At 42.4% G+C, this 15,307-nt stretch overlaps 1 protein-coding gene across 1 annotated transcript; it reads right to left on the bottom strand.

Annotated features, from left to right (window-relative positions):
• Nucleotides 1-43: 43 nt before the first annotated feature.
• On the bottom strand, nt 44-14,142 carry gfpt2 (glutamine-fructose-6-phosphate transaminase 2). The gene is made up of 19 exons (XM_047586073.1): nt 13,974-14,142; nt 12,713-12,820; nt 11,715-11,822; nt 11,427-11,552; nt 10,705-10,763; nt 10,219-10,353; nt 9,255-9,316; nt 7,364-7,443; nt 5,431-5,548; nt 5,173-5,336; nt 4,824-4,919; nt 4,429-4,526; nt 4,159-4,279; nt 3,842-3,999; nt 3,570-3,684; nt 3,353-3,480; nt 2,534-2,701; nt 2,259-2,420; nt 44-1,248 (listed from the first exon to the last, which is right to left on the bottom strand). Exons 1-19 carry the CDS (start codon nt 13,978-13,980, stop codon nt 1,204-1,206), a joined length of 2,058 nt encoding a protein of 685 aa, XP_047442029.1. The 5' UTR covers nt 13,981-14,142; the 3' UTR covers nt 44-1,203.
• Nucleotides 14,143-15,307: the final 1,165 nt, after the last annotated feature.

The raw sequence follows: 15,307 nt of genomic DNA, 5'->3' as shown, positions 1-15,307 counted from the left end.
GCAATGAACTCCGACAGGAAAGAAAAAAGAAGGACACTTTGACTAAAATGATTTATCTATTTATTGATTGATAGTGCCCATATGTCTATAAAACATACAGTATAAAAGATGTAAATCAAACCCTCTCTTTGGCCCCTATAAAAACAAATTGTCAGTTAAATACAGAATAATGGCAGACATGATATGATCAAGTCATGATACATGATTTATATTTGCAGCAGGAGAGCTCTTTAAATATTCAAAATGCTCAGTTCAATATAGAGAGTTTGGAAAAAAAAAGAGCCACATTTTACAATGAACTGACTTTGGAACCTACCATTCTGTTAAACAGAATAGACAGACAATATACTATAAATTACAATGAAATTACAATAATAAAAAATAAAAAATAAAGCTATAGGTCCCTGGCCCACCGGCCACTGCGACTGCATGACTTTACAATGACATATTTAAAAACTGTTTTGTAAAGAACTCTAATTCCCAGTTTTTCCATGATGTAGCAGAGAGGTAAAAAGTCCAAAACGGACATTAGAAATTAAAAAACTAGGAACAGGAGTAATCACCTCACAAATGCGTACATTCATAATGCACAATTGGTCCCACTATTGCACAATTGTAAACACTTCAATATACCATTTCGATGCTATTCTGCCAGGCCACTTACGGGTTTTTGGCTCAACTCATGATTCAGAAAAGGCACAACAGGTGACTTGGACTGTGGGAATGTTGCCTTCATAGACTGTTCCACAAAGCCTCTATGACAGTGGCCATTTCTCATCAGTGTATTAGTGTATTGGAGTTCACATTTTCACTCAAATCCATTGTACCCTATACCTCTCATTCAAACACACAAACACACACACGCACACACACGCACACATATATATATTTTGTAACCTTTTACCCTAAATTTAATCATAGCAGCTAAGTGCCTACTACCTAAGTTTCATTCTAACCTATATCACCCATATATTTATGTGGTTCTTTGAAGAAGTGTTACTGAGTGAGGATTAGCCAAAACGTATTTGCTTTTCCAAATGATCCCCCCGTTCTGATGGTCTAAAATTCACAATAGTCCTCAAAACGATAGACACACACGCGCACACACATACACACACTTAGTGTTTGATTGCACAGTAAAAAACAAAAAAAACAAAAACAAACAAGTGCCCTGTTCCCTCTCCTGGGCTTTGTGAACTGTAATTATTCCACTGTTACAGACTTGGCCAAGTTTCTGGGACAGTCAACCTGGAAAAGAGACAGCAGGTTACATGAAATCAATGAATGATGCTGTACTATACAACCTATTTTCTTGCTTTAAAAAAATAAAAATAAAATCATACTAGGTTAGGTGGTTTAACAGAGGCATACTTGTATAGGTGTTCCACAATATGGAATATAGATTTGGACATAAATAATGTGATACATAAACACACTACGGAAGGTGCACTTCTCCTTCACACTGTAACCTTGATAGAAATTCACTAAAAAAAAAAAAAAAAGGCACAGGAAAGAAAAGGAAATCCCCCACATTCACTCATCAGTGTCTAACTGAACTCTCACTGGTAGATTAACGTTACACTTTTTTTTTTTTTAACTATGTCAAGATTTTGTACTCATCCAAATGCGACCGAATAGGTGTTTTTAAGCTAAATGTGGAAACAGAAAGCCGTGCAAAACCAACTCTCTCAGGAAATCTAGAAGTAGTACTGAAACTGCCACAAGAAAGTGAAACAGACTGCACAATATGCAAACACACAGCTTTAGATAGAGAAGTAGGGTACGCTGGCCTCCACAGCCACTCTGCACTGTTTAATTAACTGCAACTTCGCACGGTCTTGTGATGCTTGTAAATTACATTTGGAAATTATACTTTGACACACTCGCATACTGTGAGAACAACTCGATAGTGCATTCATGATGATACAGGTCACACCAGGTTACTTACTACAGCCTGAAAACTAGGTTGTAACTCTTCGAAAACCCTATGCAAATACACGCAAAAATTTGAATGGCAAATTTACCTTTATACCTTTATATGCCTTATTACTCTTCAGCATTTTCTGGATAGTTGATGTAGTTGACAGAGACAGAATGAACATTTATAGATTTCATAGACTAATGATGATATGGATGCGGCCCTGACACCGACACAGAATGTCTCATTAAGCTCATTAAGGTTCTGGTTGATAAAAGCCTGTTTGATGACTTTGTTAAAAAGAAAATACATGAACAAAAGCAGCACCGTTATTACTTACGTCATATCCACGCAGGACGGCCAAGTGGAATGACAAAAGCTGCAGGGGGATGACACTGAGGATGCCCTGCAGACAGTCCACTGTTTGCGGCAGCTCAATAGTCTGGTAGGCATCCTTAGTCACGTCCAAGTCGTCCTGGCAACAGATGACGATGGGCCGGCCCTAACAGAGAGAGAATTCGAGAGGACAGGAACATTAACAATGATTAGCTCAGTTTTGTTAACCTCAGAATGTATTGCTTCTCAGCAGTGACTTGTGTTTTTTCCAGGACTTACTGATCTGGCTGTGACTTGCTGCAGAGCATTTTGGCACTTGACATAGCAGGCATCTCTCATCATGATCATGATGACGGGCATGTCTTTGTCTACAAGGGCCAGAGGGCCGTGCTTCAGCTCCCCAGCCAGGATGCCCTCCGAGTGCATGTATGTGATCTCCTTAATTTTCTGAATAACAATAAAAAGAAGTTTATTATTTATTATTGTGAATAATCTGATGTATTCACTCTTCACTCATCACTAGCAAGAAGTGATTAAAGTGAAGCCAAAGCAAGTAGAGCTCCCCCTGGTGGGTGGCTGCAGAATAGGTCATAAGCTCCACCCCCTCCATGTTAGTGGATGGGACTTTGGCCAAACTAAAACACTAAAATACACGTCGAGCAATGTCCTTTCAAGGACGGTTTCTGTCATTTTAGGTCGTTAATATAATGCTGATGCATGTTAAAGTGTCCATTATTTGGATAAGTTTAGTTTTAGGTAATTATTTGATGATAGAGAAACAGGATGTGACATCATCTGTTACCATGTCAACTGCTCCGTAAAGTGGAACCGTAGGACCGCAAGAGTTGTAAAAACTATTTTTTAAAATAAATACAGCGTACAATTCAACATTGCAACTGGCAGAGCAGAGCGTAGTATCAACTAATCGAAACACAGGTGAGTCTGGTGGAATTGTGGTCATCGATACCACGATACCCGACATTACAAGATGCCCGTATCACCAGGAGAATAGCGTCAGTTTGGCCAATGCAAGGAAGTGGGGGCACGCCATCCATATTTTATGGTCTGTGGTTTTTAACTGTAGCATGTTACACTCACCAGCGCCCCCTCTAGGCAGGTGGCATAGTTGAAACCTCGGCCCATAACCAGGAGGGATCTTTGCTGATAGAGTTCATTTGCGATGTCCTTAATCTTCTCATCCAGAGCCAACACTTTTTTTATCAGTTCTGGGAGAGAAGGAGAGTGATTCATGTAAATATGTTTAATGGGAGTATTAATGTTTTGGCTTAGTGTGTGTCACTTGTTGAGTACACACCTGGCAGCACCTTGAGGCTGTTGATAATGTCCAGTCTTCTCTGCTGTAGTGAGAGTCTGTCCTCACTCAGCATCAGGCTGAACATGACGAGGGCCACAAACTGACTGGTATAAGCCTGGATCGAACACACAAGAAACACAGGTTTAACCCTAAGCTGTGCAACAGTGCAGTGTAATGACACCACGAAAAAAACATCTGGTTTGCTGTTGCAGCATCCTGAAAAGGTTGTGAAAAGATTTCAAGAACCCACAGGTGTACAGTGTAAACAGTACCTTGGTGCTAGCCACTCCTATCTCAGGTCCAGCATTGATGTGAACTCCACATGTAGTCTCTCTGCAAATGGAGCTGCCCACAGTGTTGGTTATACCAACTGTGAGTGCCCCATGGTCCTTGCAGTAGCGCAGTGCCATCAAAGTGTCTGCTGTCTCTCCTAAGGGAGCCGAAAGAAAAAAAAGAAAAGAAAAAAGTTCATAATGTAGAATTACAGCGAGCACCGTTCACAAAAGACTGTTAGAATTTGCCATGGGGATGAAAAAATACAACAGACTGCAGTGACAAGTGTGCCCGATCGTTTGTGTGTTGTTGTCACCTGACTGGCTGATAAAGAAGCAAACATCGTCTCTGAAAACAGGCGTGTTGCGGTCCAGGAAGTCACTCGCCAGCTCCACCATGACGGGCAGCTCTGTCAGCTCCTCAAGGATCTGTCGGGTCTGAAAGAGCGAGTAAATAAACAGTTGAATCCCCGTCACTGGGCTCTACTCAAACAGGGATTTCACGTTTTGAACATTAATGCTGTTACCCCGTTTGACACAAATTGCTATCATCAAGCGTCTAATTAAAATTTTATGGTGCTACTCACAGCCACTGCAGCGTGGAAACTTGTGCCGCAGCCAATCATGATCAGTCGCCTGCAACGTTTAATTTCTTTCAGGTGGTCCTTCAGCCCTCCAAGGACCACTGAGGAAACCAACACAGTAATACTTGTTAAACCAGGACATGGCAAGTTAAACTGCTTCACACCTCTAAGAATATAAATCAGCCACTGGAAACAAGTCAGTGAACATCTCTGTATAGGACGGTCTACGTACTAGTGGTGACTAGTAGAATACATTATGCGTGGCAGATATGGGGCAGCAGTGATGGGTTATATTCAACAGCGTTGAAACAGATTGTCAAACTATGGCAAAATCCGCTTATGTGACATTTAATACACAACCTTAACCTCTGAATGTAGGACAGATTATCAATGGTCACCTGTGTTGGAGTCAAAACAAATGCGACCTCTCATGGTGTTGACCACTGACTCCGGCTGTTCAAAGATCTCCTTCTGCATGAAGGCGTCAAAGTTTCCTGGATAGAGGAAGAAGATAGTCGTAAATCGTATTATCTGGTTATTATCTGGTTACATGACGAATGTGAGGTTAAACATTCACAGGCAGTGTTTATGTTTTCAGTATTCAACCAGCAGAGGGCGACCAAGTCTAAGTCTGTTCACTAGATTGGTAGCACTGTTCATATTGTGCCTCGTGAATCCTTTTTTGTTACAGCCTTATGTCCTACTATTGAACATAAAACAAAGTGGTCTTTTTGGCCATAAACTGACCTTTCATGATCTGCTGCATCTCCATCTGTAGGGTCTGAATTGCTCTCACTGGATCTTCACCGGCCTGCCGGTTCATCCTGTGGATGGAGAGTTTCCCTCCGGTCACGACTGCGATGTCGTCGTCCTCCATGTACAACACCTTGTTGGTGTGCTCAATGATGGCACTGCGGGTTGAGAAAGACATGTTACTGAATGTTGTGGAGAGGAAAGAAAGGAGATGTCAATAAACAACCTGAGCACAGGTAAGTGCTTCCTCACCTAGCGTCAGATGCAAAGTAATACTCCACAGCCCTTCCATCGCCCACAGAGTTCATGTCATTGGAGCAGTCGGGCCTGTTATGGCTGTTCTTCTCGTGGACTTCCTCCTTGTAGCGACCTGTAGGGTCAAAGAAGTCAAAGGTCAGGACTAAAACGCTCAAGATGTGCTCATCACCTGAATTCTTCCTCTAAACGTCCAGATGTGGTCAGGTCACTGCTACTGAAATGGGTTTGCGTACACATGTAAAATCTTTTAAATCTACTTTTAAAATTGAAAGACTATTAAAAATGATGAAAGAACATCCAAAATTTTTTATACTTTAAAAACAAACACGAGCCAGAACTGCTACGGATTCTTAGCTGCAATTTTGGTGTCATGCTTCCTTCCTCTCCAGCTGTTCATCAGATACAGGCTACACCCTCCTTAAATTGTTTAACTTCTCTTTTGTATTGTGTCTTTCTGAACCATTCAAACATATAATACGAAACACACCTTTGAATAAGATATGTGTTTGTTTTTTGTTTTTGTTTTTGTTTTGTTTTTTTACTGAAGGCTTAAGGTCTGCTTAAGGTAATCCAGTAACTTGAAAAGGATGTGTGGAAACCTTTTCACTTTGACTTACTATATAAAATATAGAAAAGAAAGCTAAAAATAAGTTGAAATATTTTTAAGCCATTAAAAAAACTCGACAGCATCTCTTGTGGACTTTGGATTATTTTCACCTGAGCCATAAATAACCAAGTTAACAGATAAGACAGTGACTTAAGCAACATAAAAAGCAGGTTGTTGTGGTAAATTATCATGATGGTCACTTCTACGCAGCATTCAACAGTTGCACAGTTTAAAGACAAACTCCCTCTCAGACTGTGTTTCTTTCTGATCTAGATTTTGAACTAGATTCCTTTCAGGAAGCTTTTGAATAAGACTGCTTTCTTGTACACAGAAGTCCCTGGAAACACTTAAAGGAGGGGGAAAAAAGAAGGTTTTTAAAAGAATTACTGCGCAGCTAAAAGAAGAGGCCCATAACATCTTGTATTACTTTCAGATTTAACAAAGAGAATCCTTTTGGCAGTTACTGTGGATCTGTGTAGGCTACATCTGAGGGAATCAGAGCCACATTATGCTGAAATCCACGAAGAAAACGAGGGACAGATACTCCCTTGATAGTATGTTTAAACATTCCTGTAAAAAGTTTAAAGGCTTAGGTTTCATGTGGTGCATGTTTAGCGTGTGAGTGAAGCCTGATCGTGTAAAATGAAAGCTTCATCACAGTTGATTTGAAAGGGTTTTTACAAAGCCTAATAATAGTACCCCTAGTAATAATCTGGTGAAGCCATTGACACTTCTTCTACAGTAACAGTTTTATATTTTTTTTTTATGGCACAACAAATATTTACTATACCCCCATTTGAGTTGCTCGAAACTACCCAAGGAATGAGTTCAGCATTTAAAAAAAAAAAAAAAAAGACAAAGAACATGCAGAACTAATGACGCATTGTTAACATTTGAGGAATTATTAAGATTGATTGTGACAGACGCAGAAAGATTTTAAATGCTAATGCACTGCTGATTTCAACCTCCGTTTGCCTTATCCTTTAAAGATGTGTTTAAAACAAAATGGTAAAGCAAAATGCTATTATTCAGGACTTCCTTCAATTTGAAAATGACAGTGATGTCATTTTCTTTTATGCTCCCCTGTCTTTGCATGTCAATAAAACTACAACTGTTGTTCTACGATTGCGTAATTATCATTAATATATGAGTAATAAGTTTAATAATTTACCACATACTCTCTCTAATTTATAGGACTCTGAGCTTCGTATACTGCTGTCAATGTGTAACAGCACATCTCTGTCAGAACGCGTTTAGGCAGATATTTAAGGTGCAGTGTAAGCGGATAATGGCAGACGGAGAGAGGGGAACAGAGCTCACCACTGTTGTACTGGATGGGGATGTTCTCGGTCGACAGCTCGTGCTCGCTTCGCACACCAATGAGCAGCGGACTTCCTCTCCTGCGGAGAAGAGAATGAAGCGGGCAGAGGGGATGGGGAGAGGGCGAAGAGGGAGAAGGAGAGATGTGTGAGTGAGGGATTAGGTTTTTCCAGGCGCACAGCAATGTCAGACATGCATTCTCATGTGATGCTTTGGCATCCTGTTGCGTTGTGTACAACCAGAAGGCACTACCTACAACTTCTCTATGTGTTCTCCTCTCTATTCTACTCCCATGTGCCATCACATATTCAATATTTGACGTTTAATAAGATTATGTACACAATCCTAAGTTTGAACCTGTCCAGACATTCTTCATTGTTTTTCTGATTTAGAAAAGGCTAACAGATCCGTCTTTTAAGGTGTGGCTACGCTGCTCCAGGATTTGCTGACGGCGCACTGCTTCCTCATTGGCTACTTTTTCCATGTGTGTTTCTCCTATTGGCTGTGGAGGCATTGATATGCAGGCACTGGATACAGGTGAACCTTGAAATAGAAGAAGCCTAAACACCTGTCAAGTGATCACGATGCAGAAAGCGTAACAAAACAAAAAAAAAAAATGCGCGTCATGTCGGCCATTATCACAGGTCTCTCCTCGCTACTCGCCTCGCTCTTGTCCGGATCCGTCTGCTTTGAGACATTTCTCTGGGGAAGTGCTGATGCACAGGCGCTTGTTGTTTTAAAGGGTTTTAAAGGGTGTGGGGCTTAAAAAAGGGAGGCTTGCAAACAGGAACATATGGTCGCTATCCAATACAACATTTGCACCGATGCAGAGAGGGACGGCAATAAGGGACCGGATGATAGATAGATAGATAGAAATTAAGGCAAACTCGCAGAAGGACAGGGTGGTGCGAAGAGGGAAAGCAGAATAACTACAAAGCAAGGAATTGTCAGAGGACATTAAGCTGAGATGATGAAAGTAGAACTCCTGCTGGGAGGAGGTTGAGCGTCACTAGATAATTACAAACATTCCTCACTCCGTCCATCTTGGCAGGCGACGCTGACCAGTGAACATGTAAACTGCAAAACCGATGCCACGTATCTCGGCTATCAGCTATCTCCCGCTTTGTTTTCTACACAAACCACTACAGCACACAGCAGACAGATCAGATGGAAACGAATTCTGTCTTCAGCGGCAGCGGGTGAGTGACAAGAGACGCGTCACCGACAGCAATGCCACTGACTGACAAGATATTTGCATAGAGCACAAGTTACAGCCCTCTTATCTCTCTTTGCGTATTTCTCTGCCTTCCTGCCCTGCTCCTTTTGTCTCTCCCTTATAACCTCACTCCCGGCGCTCCACCGATCTCCCTTATCCGTGATCCGTGACAGTGAACTGAACCAGGAAAGGTTTAACATGAAATAAAATGATGCAGAGTAATTATCTTATGCAGCTTAGGCACACTTCCCGGAGCTGAAACAGGAAACTCTCTGGTCTGAGTAATGAGTTACAGAGTAGGTAGTAGGGCCAGCAGTCCAGGGGCCAGAGGCCCCAGGAGGGAGAACCTGAATTCAACCTCTGGTCTCAAGATGCACATTGTGCTGACACATGGAGCCAGACGGGAACTTACTCATGTACACGCACGTACACGCAATTGTATAACGTTCCAGTGTCACTTTAAATCAGTGGAATCTAAGATAAGCCTCAATGTGTAAATTCATGTGAGTCTCCTAAAATCAGCTTTGGTATTGCTTCATAGTGGGAATAACAGGGATGACTCATCTCCAGTGGGGCTAGCTCATTGAACAGAGACTGGACCATAAGTGAAATGTCAGGGCAGTGCGTGGGTGCGTGTGTGTGTGTGCGCGCGTGTGTGTGTGTGTGTACACAAACCTGGTAGACACGGCCTCTCCAGGGTAATGACGGCTTTTAAACACCAGAGCGAAGGCCCCCTCCTAAGCAGCGGAGGAAACAGAGAGTTTACATAAGCTTGATGAAAGAGAGCTCGTAAATAAATGTCGAAGTGGGCACTTATAAGATTTCAAATGGTAACGGGAAGGTGGTCGCGCGTTCTAGGAAAGCGCACAGCATTTAAGGAGAAATATCTTCTGAACACAAACAAACGTTCCTCTGGGCCCTGTGAAAGTTGCAGCGGATTGCGGGGGGTGTTTAACAGAAATAAGACCTCTGTTGTACAACACTGCTGTATTTCGACAGAACTGAGTGCAGGGCCGCCTGCGGTGGTTACTAGAGGCCGAGCCGACTGGGTGTGTGTGTGTTTGTGTTGGTGAAAGGAGTTGGGTGCGTAAGCAAGCATGGAGCAGGAGGCGAGGGAGGGTGTCATTGTTGTGAGGCAGTATTTGTATTGTGCAGGCTATCTGGTTCCCATTACTCTGAACCCCAAATGGCCGCTTTTTTCCTTCTCTTATTCCCTCGCTCCTCTGAGTGTGAAGCTTTGAGTCATTACTCACGCAGTGGAAAAGTGAGGCTTGCTCCATCTCAGTTGAAAAAAAACGAAACTTTTTCTATGAGTGATGACGCGACTCGTTACGCTGTTGGGGCGGTTGCCATGGAGAATGTTTTTGACACAGTATTTTAATAGACTGGAAATTTAAGCAGTGTATGATCAGTAAATTACTGTATGTGTGTGTGCGGCTGGTCAAAGACTGTGTGTCAGTTTTACGACACTTAGCGACACAATATTACCCATCGTAGTTACAGGAAGCTGGCTGTTAAAATTTCCATCGCTGTAGCTGAGGTTAAACAACACACCAACGTGAAACAGAAGTGGAGAAATCACTGCTGGTTGTGCTACGAAGTGGGTTTAGTCAGTGTTGCCGCTGTGCGAGCCGCTCACCAGCTGCTGAATGACCCTCTCCACCAGCGTGGAGAAGGTGATGTTGTCGTCCTCCCGGTTGTCGTACACATATTTGATCAGCTTCGGGATCACCTCCGTGTCTGTCTCGGACTCAAACTCATACCCTTTGGTGATCTGGGGAAGGTACAAAACGCACTCAGGACCACAACAAGATTGATATGAAAGAAAGATAAAAGAAGTTTCCATGTCGATGCTGATAAGAGGGAAGAGGACCCAGCGTCAGACTTTGTATTGTGGATTAATAACTATCTAGAATGACAAGACGACATCTTCAATAACTCCTTAGTTAAAGTGATGATATAACATACAAACATGGGCCTGTGTAGTAATTTCAACGTTGTCTTATATATCATTATGACTGTCATTTAAAGGTTGACATGAATCTATCGTGGAATTGTACTGGAAAGATGAATCAGTGAAATAGATTTGTGCACATGAGGAATGTGTGATGACACGGTCACTTACCAGGTACGCCTTCAGCTCTTTGTAGTTGGTGATGATGCCGTTGTGGATGACGACAAACTCTGACAAGTGATTGACATGATTATCATGAGAGGCTCTACAAGTTTCAGTTTCTTTGACATGAGCAGGCTATAATTAGAGCTGCCACACCTTCAACGCTCAACAAGTTGCCGATATTGTTGTTATTCAAAACAGGTATGTATGATTTAAGCAAAATTATTCCTGGATAGGCTGCTGGACCGGCAGCCCCCCCGCCCCCCCTCCCAGTAGGACAAAGAAGCAAAACACGCCTCCAGGCGTAAGGGATATTTGACCAGGAAGGAGGGTGATTTGGGATGGGCTGGACCACAGTGAAGGTAAAGCAGCCAACAAGTGTTCAACACCCATGGGAATTGGCTCAAGACCATTCCACGTGACTACACCATAAAGTCAGTGTTAGCCACTTCTAAGAATTTTGTTTCTGTTCTTTCCTGTATCATTCCATATCAGTTCCTTTGCAACTACGATGTCTTCAGTATTATTTTAGTGTGCACAGTAGAAAATATTAAAACTAAAGTCAAAACGAGTGAGAAGGTGTGTTCAAGTTTTAAATTGCCGTTGTTTACAGTAACCTGGTTTAAAGCCAAGATACACAGTTGACACCACACCTATAACCATAGTACACCACAACTCTTTTCTATGCTTAATTGAAGCCATTTGTGCTAAGATGCCGTGAGTTAATTTACCATTTGACTTGTCAGAGCGATGAGGGTGGCAGTTGAGAGCGCTCGGCTCTCCGTGTGTGGCCCAGCGAGTGTGAGCGAGGCCGAAGTGCGTGCACAGCTCTTGGTCCAGGTCCACGGAGTCGTTCTCTGAACAAAGCACAACGCAAGGTGTTTTACTGATGTGAGCAGGAGTCAGGGGGATTTGACAAATGGACAAACACAGCACAATATGTCCAAGGACGTTTCACTAAATACAGCAGTCAGAAAACAAAACCAGCGTTATTTGCACATAAATGTGCATAAACCTACTGTATAGCTCCTCATCCAGAGCCTTGACTTTGCCTTTCTTCTTGATCAAACAGATGTTGTTGTTGCCGCTGTCACTGGTTGTCTTGTTAGGGCAATCCACAGCGATACCTGCAAACAGATGGAGGGATGATGAAGGAATTAAATCATCTATTTTACTGATCATACCAAATGGCTGTTAGTAAAAAGGCCATGGCAAATCTGGCCTTCATCAAATTATAAATATATCAAAAAGTTAATAATGATGGCGTCGTAAAAAGTCCTTGGGAGTGTCTTGGGATTTCAAAACACACATAACTATCAAAGGTGTTATTTGCTATCAGAGCGGGCAAACAGGCACACGTGTGTCTATTTGCAGCCGTCGTAGTACCTCATCATTATGTGGCTTCATCCTGTTGGACCAGGATGAACAAACAGAACGTGCGTGTGGGTGTGTTTTTGTGAAGCATTTCTAAATGCTGCACTCTTCTCAAATTATGGCAAGCTCCTTAAAACCTAGGGATTGTTTGAAAACATGCGGACAGAACGTTCTAAAAGGAGAACCATGTAAATGTCACGCCCTCTGAGCAATTGATATATCCATTGTCTCTCTGTGCCAAACTATGTCAGGTGGACTTTCTGGAAATGCAACAGCTAAAGGCAGTGGTGGACTACCCCACTGCTTTCAACTCGAGCACGCAGATGAGATCTTTAACTCTTATTTAAAGTGAGTTATATCTAAGCAATATGTCTTATTTTAGGGTCAAAGCTGTTTGAAAAGAAGTTGTAAGTGGCACCCGTTACACCGGTTTGTCCTCATTCTAGTAAAAGCTGACATGTTCTCAATGAGATGCACAGGAAGCATTCCAAAGTAGCATGATTATACAGCGCCAATCGAGCAAGAAACCGTTCCGGGGCTGTCCGTGGCTTTCTTTAGCCTCAAACACAATTCGTAGAAGTATGTGTTTCAGGGCTGAGTTGAAGTGGTTCAAGTCCAAACTCTGTGAAGCCGAGTGTCTCACCTGCTGAATCGTAGCCTCTGTACTCCAGCCTCTGCAGTCCCTTCACCAGCGTCTCAAATATCTCCTTTCTGGTGCGAGGCACTCGGTAATTCAGGTAGGCAAAGATTCCTTTTGGGAGAGGAGAAACAGGAACACAATTTGAGATGCTGAGAGTGTGAAAGCAGGACGTGGCCACAAAGAGCGCGGTTCTTTTTAATGTATTCATCACAGGATCATTACATTCGTGACATTAAAGAAGAAGACGGCCGGTCACTGAAGCCAGAGGGGTTGCTTTGGGCTGTGTTATACTGTGTGACCTTATTGAAATAATGCACCTGGAAAGGATAATAATACACAACAAGCAGAGTAAGCATCACCACACACATAACTTCACTCAACATATTGTGGGGACATAAGTTTGTTTACACACATACACTGGGGACCAAAAAATCCCACATCATTACGTTGTTGCACAAAACGTTTTCTAAGTATAGGGAGTGTTACTCGGGTTTGTTGTCTCTGAAATGGTGGAAGCCAGCTCTGTGTGAGTGTGTGTGTGCGTGCTTGTGTGTGTGTCAGTGTATGCGGTGTGTAGGAATGTTCCGGGCAGCTCCGCTCCCACAGGCACACAGCTGGCCATTGATGGAAGCACATTGCGCGCAGTGTTGGAGCAGCCAGGTAGACGGGGTGAGGTAAACTCCCACAATCTCGCACTCTTCCCTGCAGACTGGAGGTGAGGCCGAAGAACTATCAAAAGGTTTACTTCTCGGCTGTAAATTACGTGTTCGAGTCTGAGTCGCGGTAAGATGTCAAAAGGTGCGAGATTACAACCGGGATCTCAGCGTCACGGGAATTAAGTTGTGACTTTCCAATGTGAGACACTTCATGAGGACATGATAACTATCCAACCAGTATGTATCTGAACCGTAACCGGAATGACTTTCCCATCCTGTCGTTTACACCCTTAAGAGAAAACATTGACACGTAGCAGATATCCACACCGACCAGAAACCTTTAACAGTGGCCCGTGTTGCACTTCAAGTTTAGTAGCATTGTTTCGACTAAGGCGAGGCGATATCAAAAACTACATGACACTACGTGGCCTTGATCTCTCTGGCTAATTTCTCTCTTTATCTCTTAGACTGTAACATGGGTATCGTGATACTGGCCACTGTCCCCCCACTGCTGTCCGGCCAAACGACTCAAGCTATTGTCGTGCGCAACGCGCGCAACTGTTTCCAGCAGCTTCAAGAAGTTGCAACACACCGAAAAGTAAACTTACCGCACATGTCTCAGGTTTTGTCGTCGTCGCTGGAGTCGGTTCCGTGACTTGTAGTTTCCCTGTTATAAAGTGATGCTTCTGCCTCTCTCCAATGTCAAAATCCACAAAGGCTCCGGTGCACTCCCCCTATTTTAAATACTTTTTCCTGGAGTGCCAGTGGCTCCACCTCCTCGATCGTACACCAATGTCATATTATCCCTCTGATGCAGTGAAGTGCAGTGACGTCCGTGACAGGTGAGGCGCGGATTTTACAATTGTGGCACCCAATGAATGAATAGCTTGGACTCGCCATTCAGTTGGCAATTGGCGTCCACGCTTACTGGTTATCTATTATGTAAGCATCCTTTACGCATGCTCGTGTAGGTATAATGTATATATATTTGGCCAAAAGGACAATGTCAAATCTATAGCTGTTAAGAGAGAGAATGTCATTGTCCTTGTCCTCACAATTCCACGGTTCATTCATACTAATTAAACGTGAGAGGAGTCTACTCAGTGGAAAAAATACAAACGGAACTATTTCAGTTTAAAACCAAATCGTCGCCTTAATCAAATGCTAAATATTAGTAACATTGAGTTAAATGTTCTCTCATTTGATCCAGACTTTAAATACAGAGACTGTTAAACAAAACAAATAGCAACATTTAATTGGCTCACTAGCGCCCCCCTGCATTCAATGTCAGATAAGATTTCACACATGAAATACATTAACTCGGCTACGGGAAATTACTACTCAAGATAAAAGTGTGTACAGTCATTTTATTGGTGAAAAACAGAGAGATGGCCGCAGGCCCCACAGTTTATGAGAGCTCAGCGTCACTCCCCGTGTTTACATCAGAAATTATATAAGTTCAGCGATTTTTACCACCACCAATAAATAAATAAATAAATAAATGTACTACAAGAATTACATTCATATCACAGACCACTTGCTTTCAGAGGGACACACAACAGGAGGCGGTGATCTCGATCAGACTAAAATCAACCGGCACTGAGTTCTTGTTTTTGATGACAAGTTTTTGATTTTGATTTGTTTACTTGCTAAACGCTAAATGTAACTTGGTTCCTCTTGAAATGTGTTTATGATGCAACACCACGTAATAAAGCCTAACAATGATAAATAAACAACAATACTTGGCAATGAAAATACTGATGATAATGTTCTTATAATCACCTTACTGTGCATATAAACATATATAAACATATACAGTGATCAGGCATAACATTATGACGGTTACCCCCCACCCCCCAAAACAAAATAAATAATAATGAGCAGTTGCTATGAAATGAATGAGGAATGGATCTTCTTTGTAAATGACAAACGTAACATTTAT

The sequence above is a fragment of the Mugil cephalus genome, chromosome 5 (assembly GCF_022458985.1).
Source record: "Mugil cephalus isolate CIBA_MC_2020 chromosome 5, CIBA_Mcephalus_1.1, whole genome shotgun sequence".
Classification (NCBI taxonomy): Eukaryota; Metazoa; Chordata; class Actinopteri; order Mugiliformes; family Mugilidae; genus Mugil; species Mugil cephalus.
Note: the sequence above shows the minus strand (reverse complement) of the source record. Positions and strands in the feature narration are given on the sequence as shown.

Bases quoted from the DNA above. Each gene is read 5' to 3' on its own strand.
- gfpt2 (XM_047586073.1), bottom strand. The intron at 10,354-10,704 runs GTAAGTGACCGT...TACCTTCCCCAG, and splicing joins AAGAGCTGAAGGCGTACCTG to ATCACCAAAGGGTATGAGTT. The intron at 5,549-7,363 runs GTGAGCTCTGTT...TTGACCCTACAG, and splicing joins CCCCATCCAGTACAACAGTG to GTCGCTACAAGGAGGAAGTC.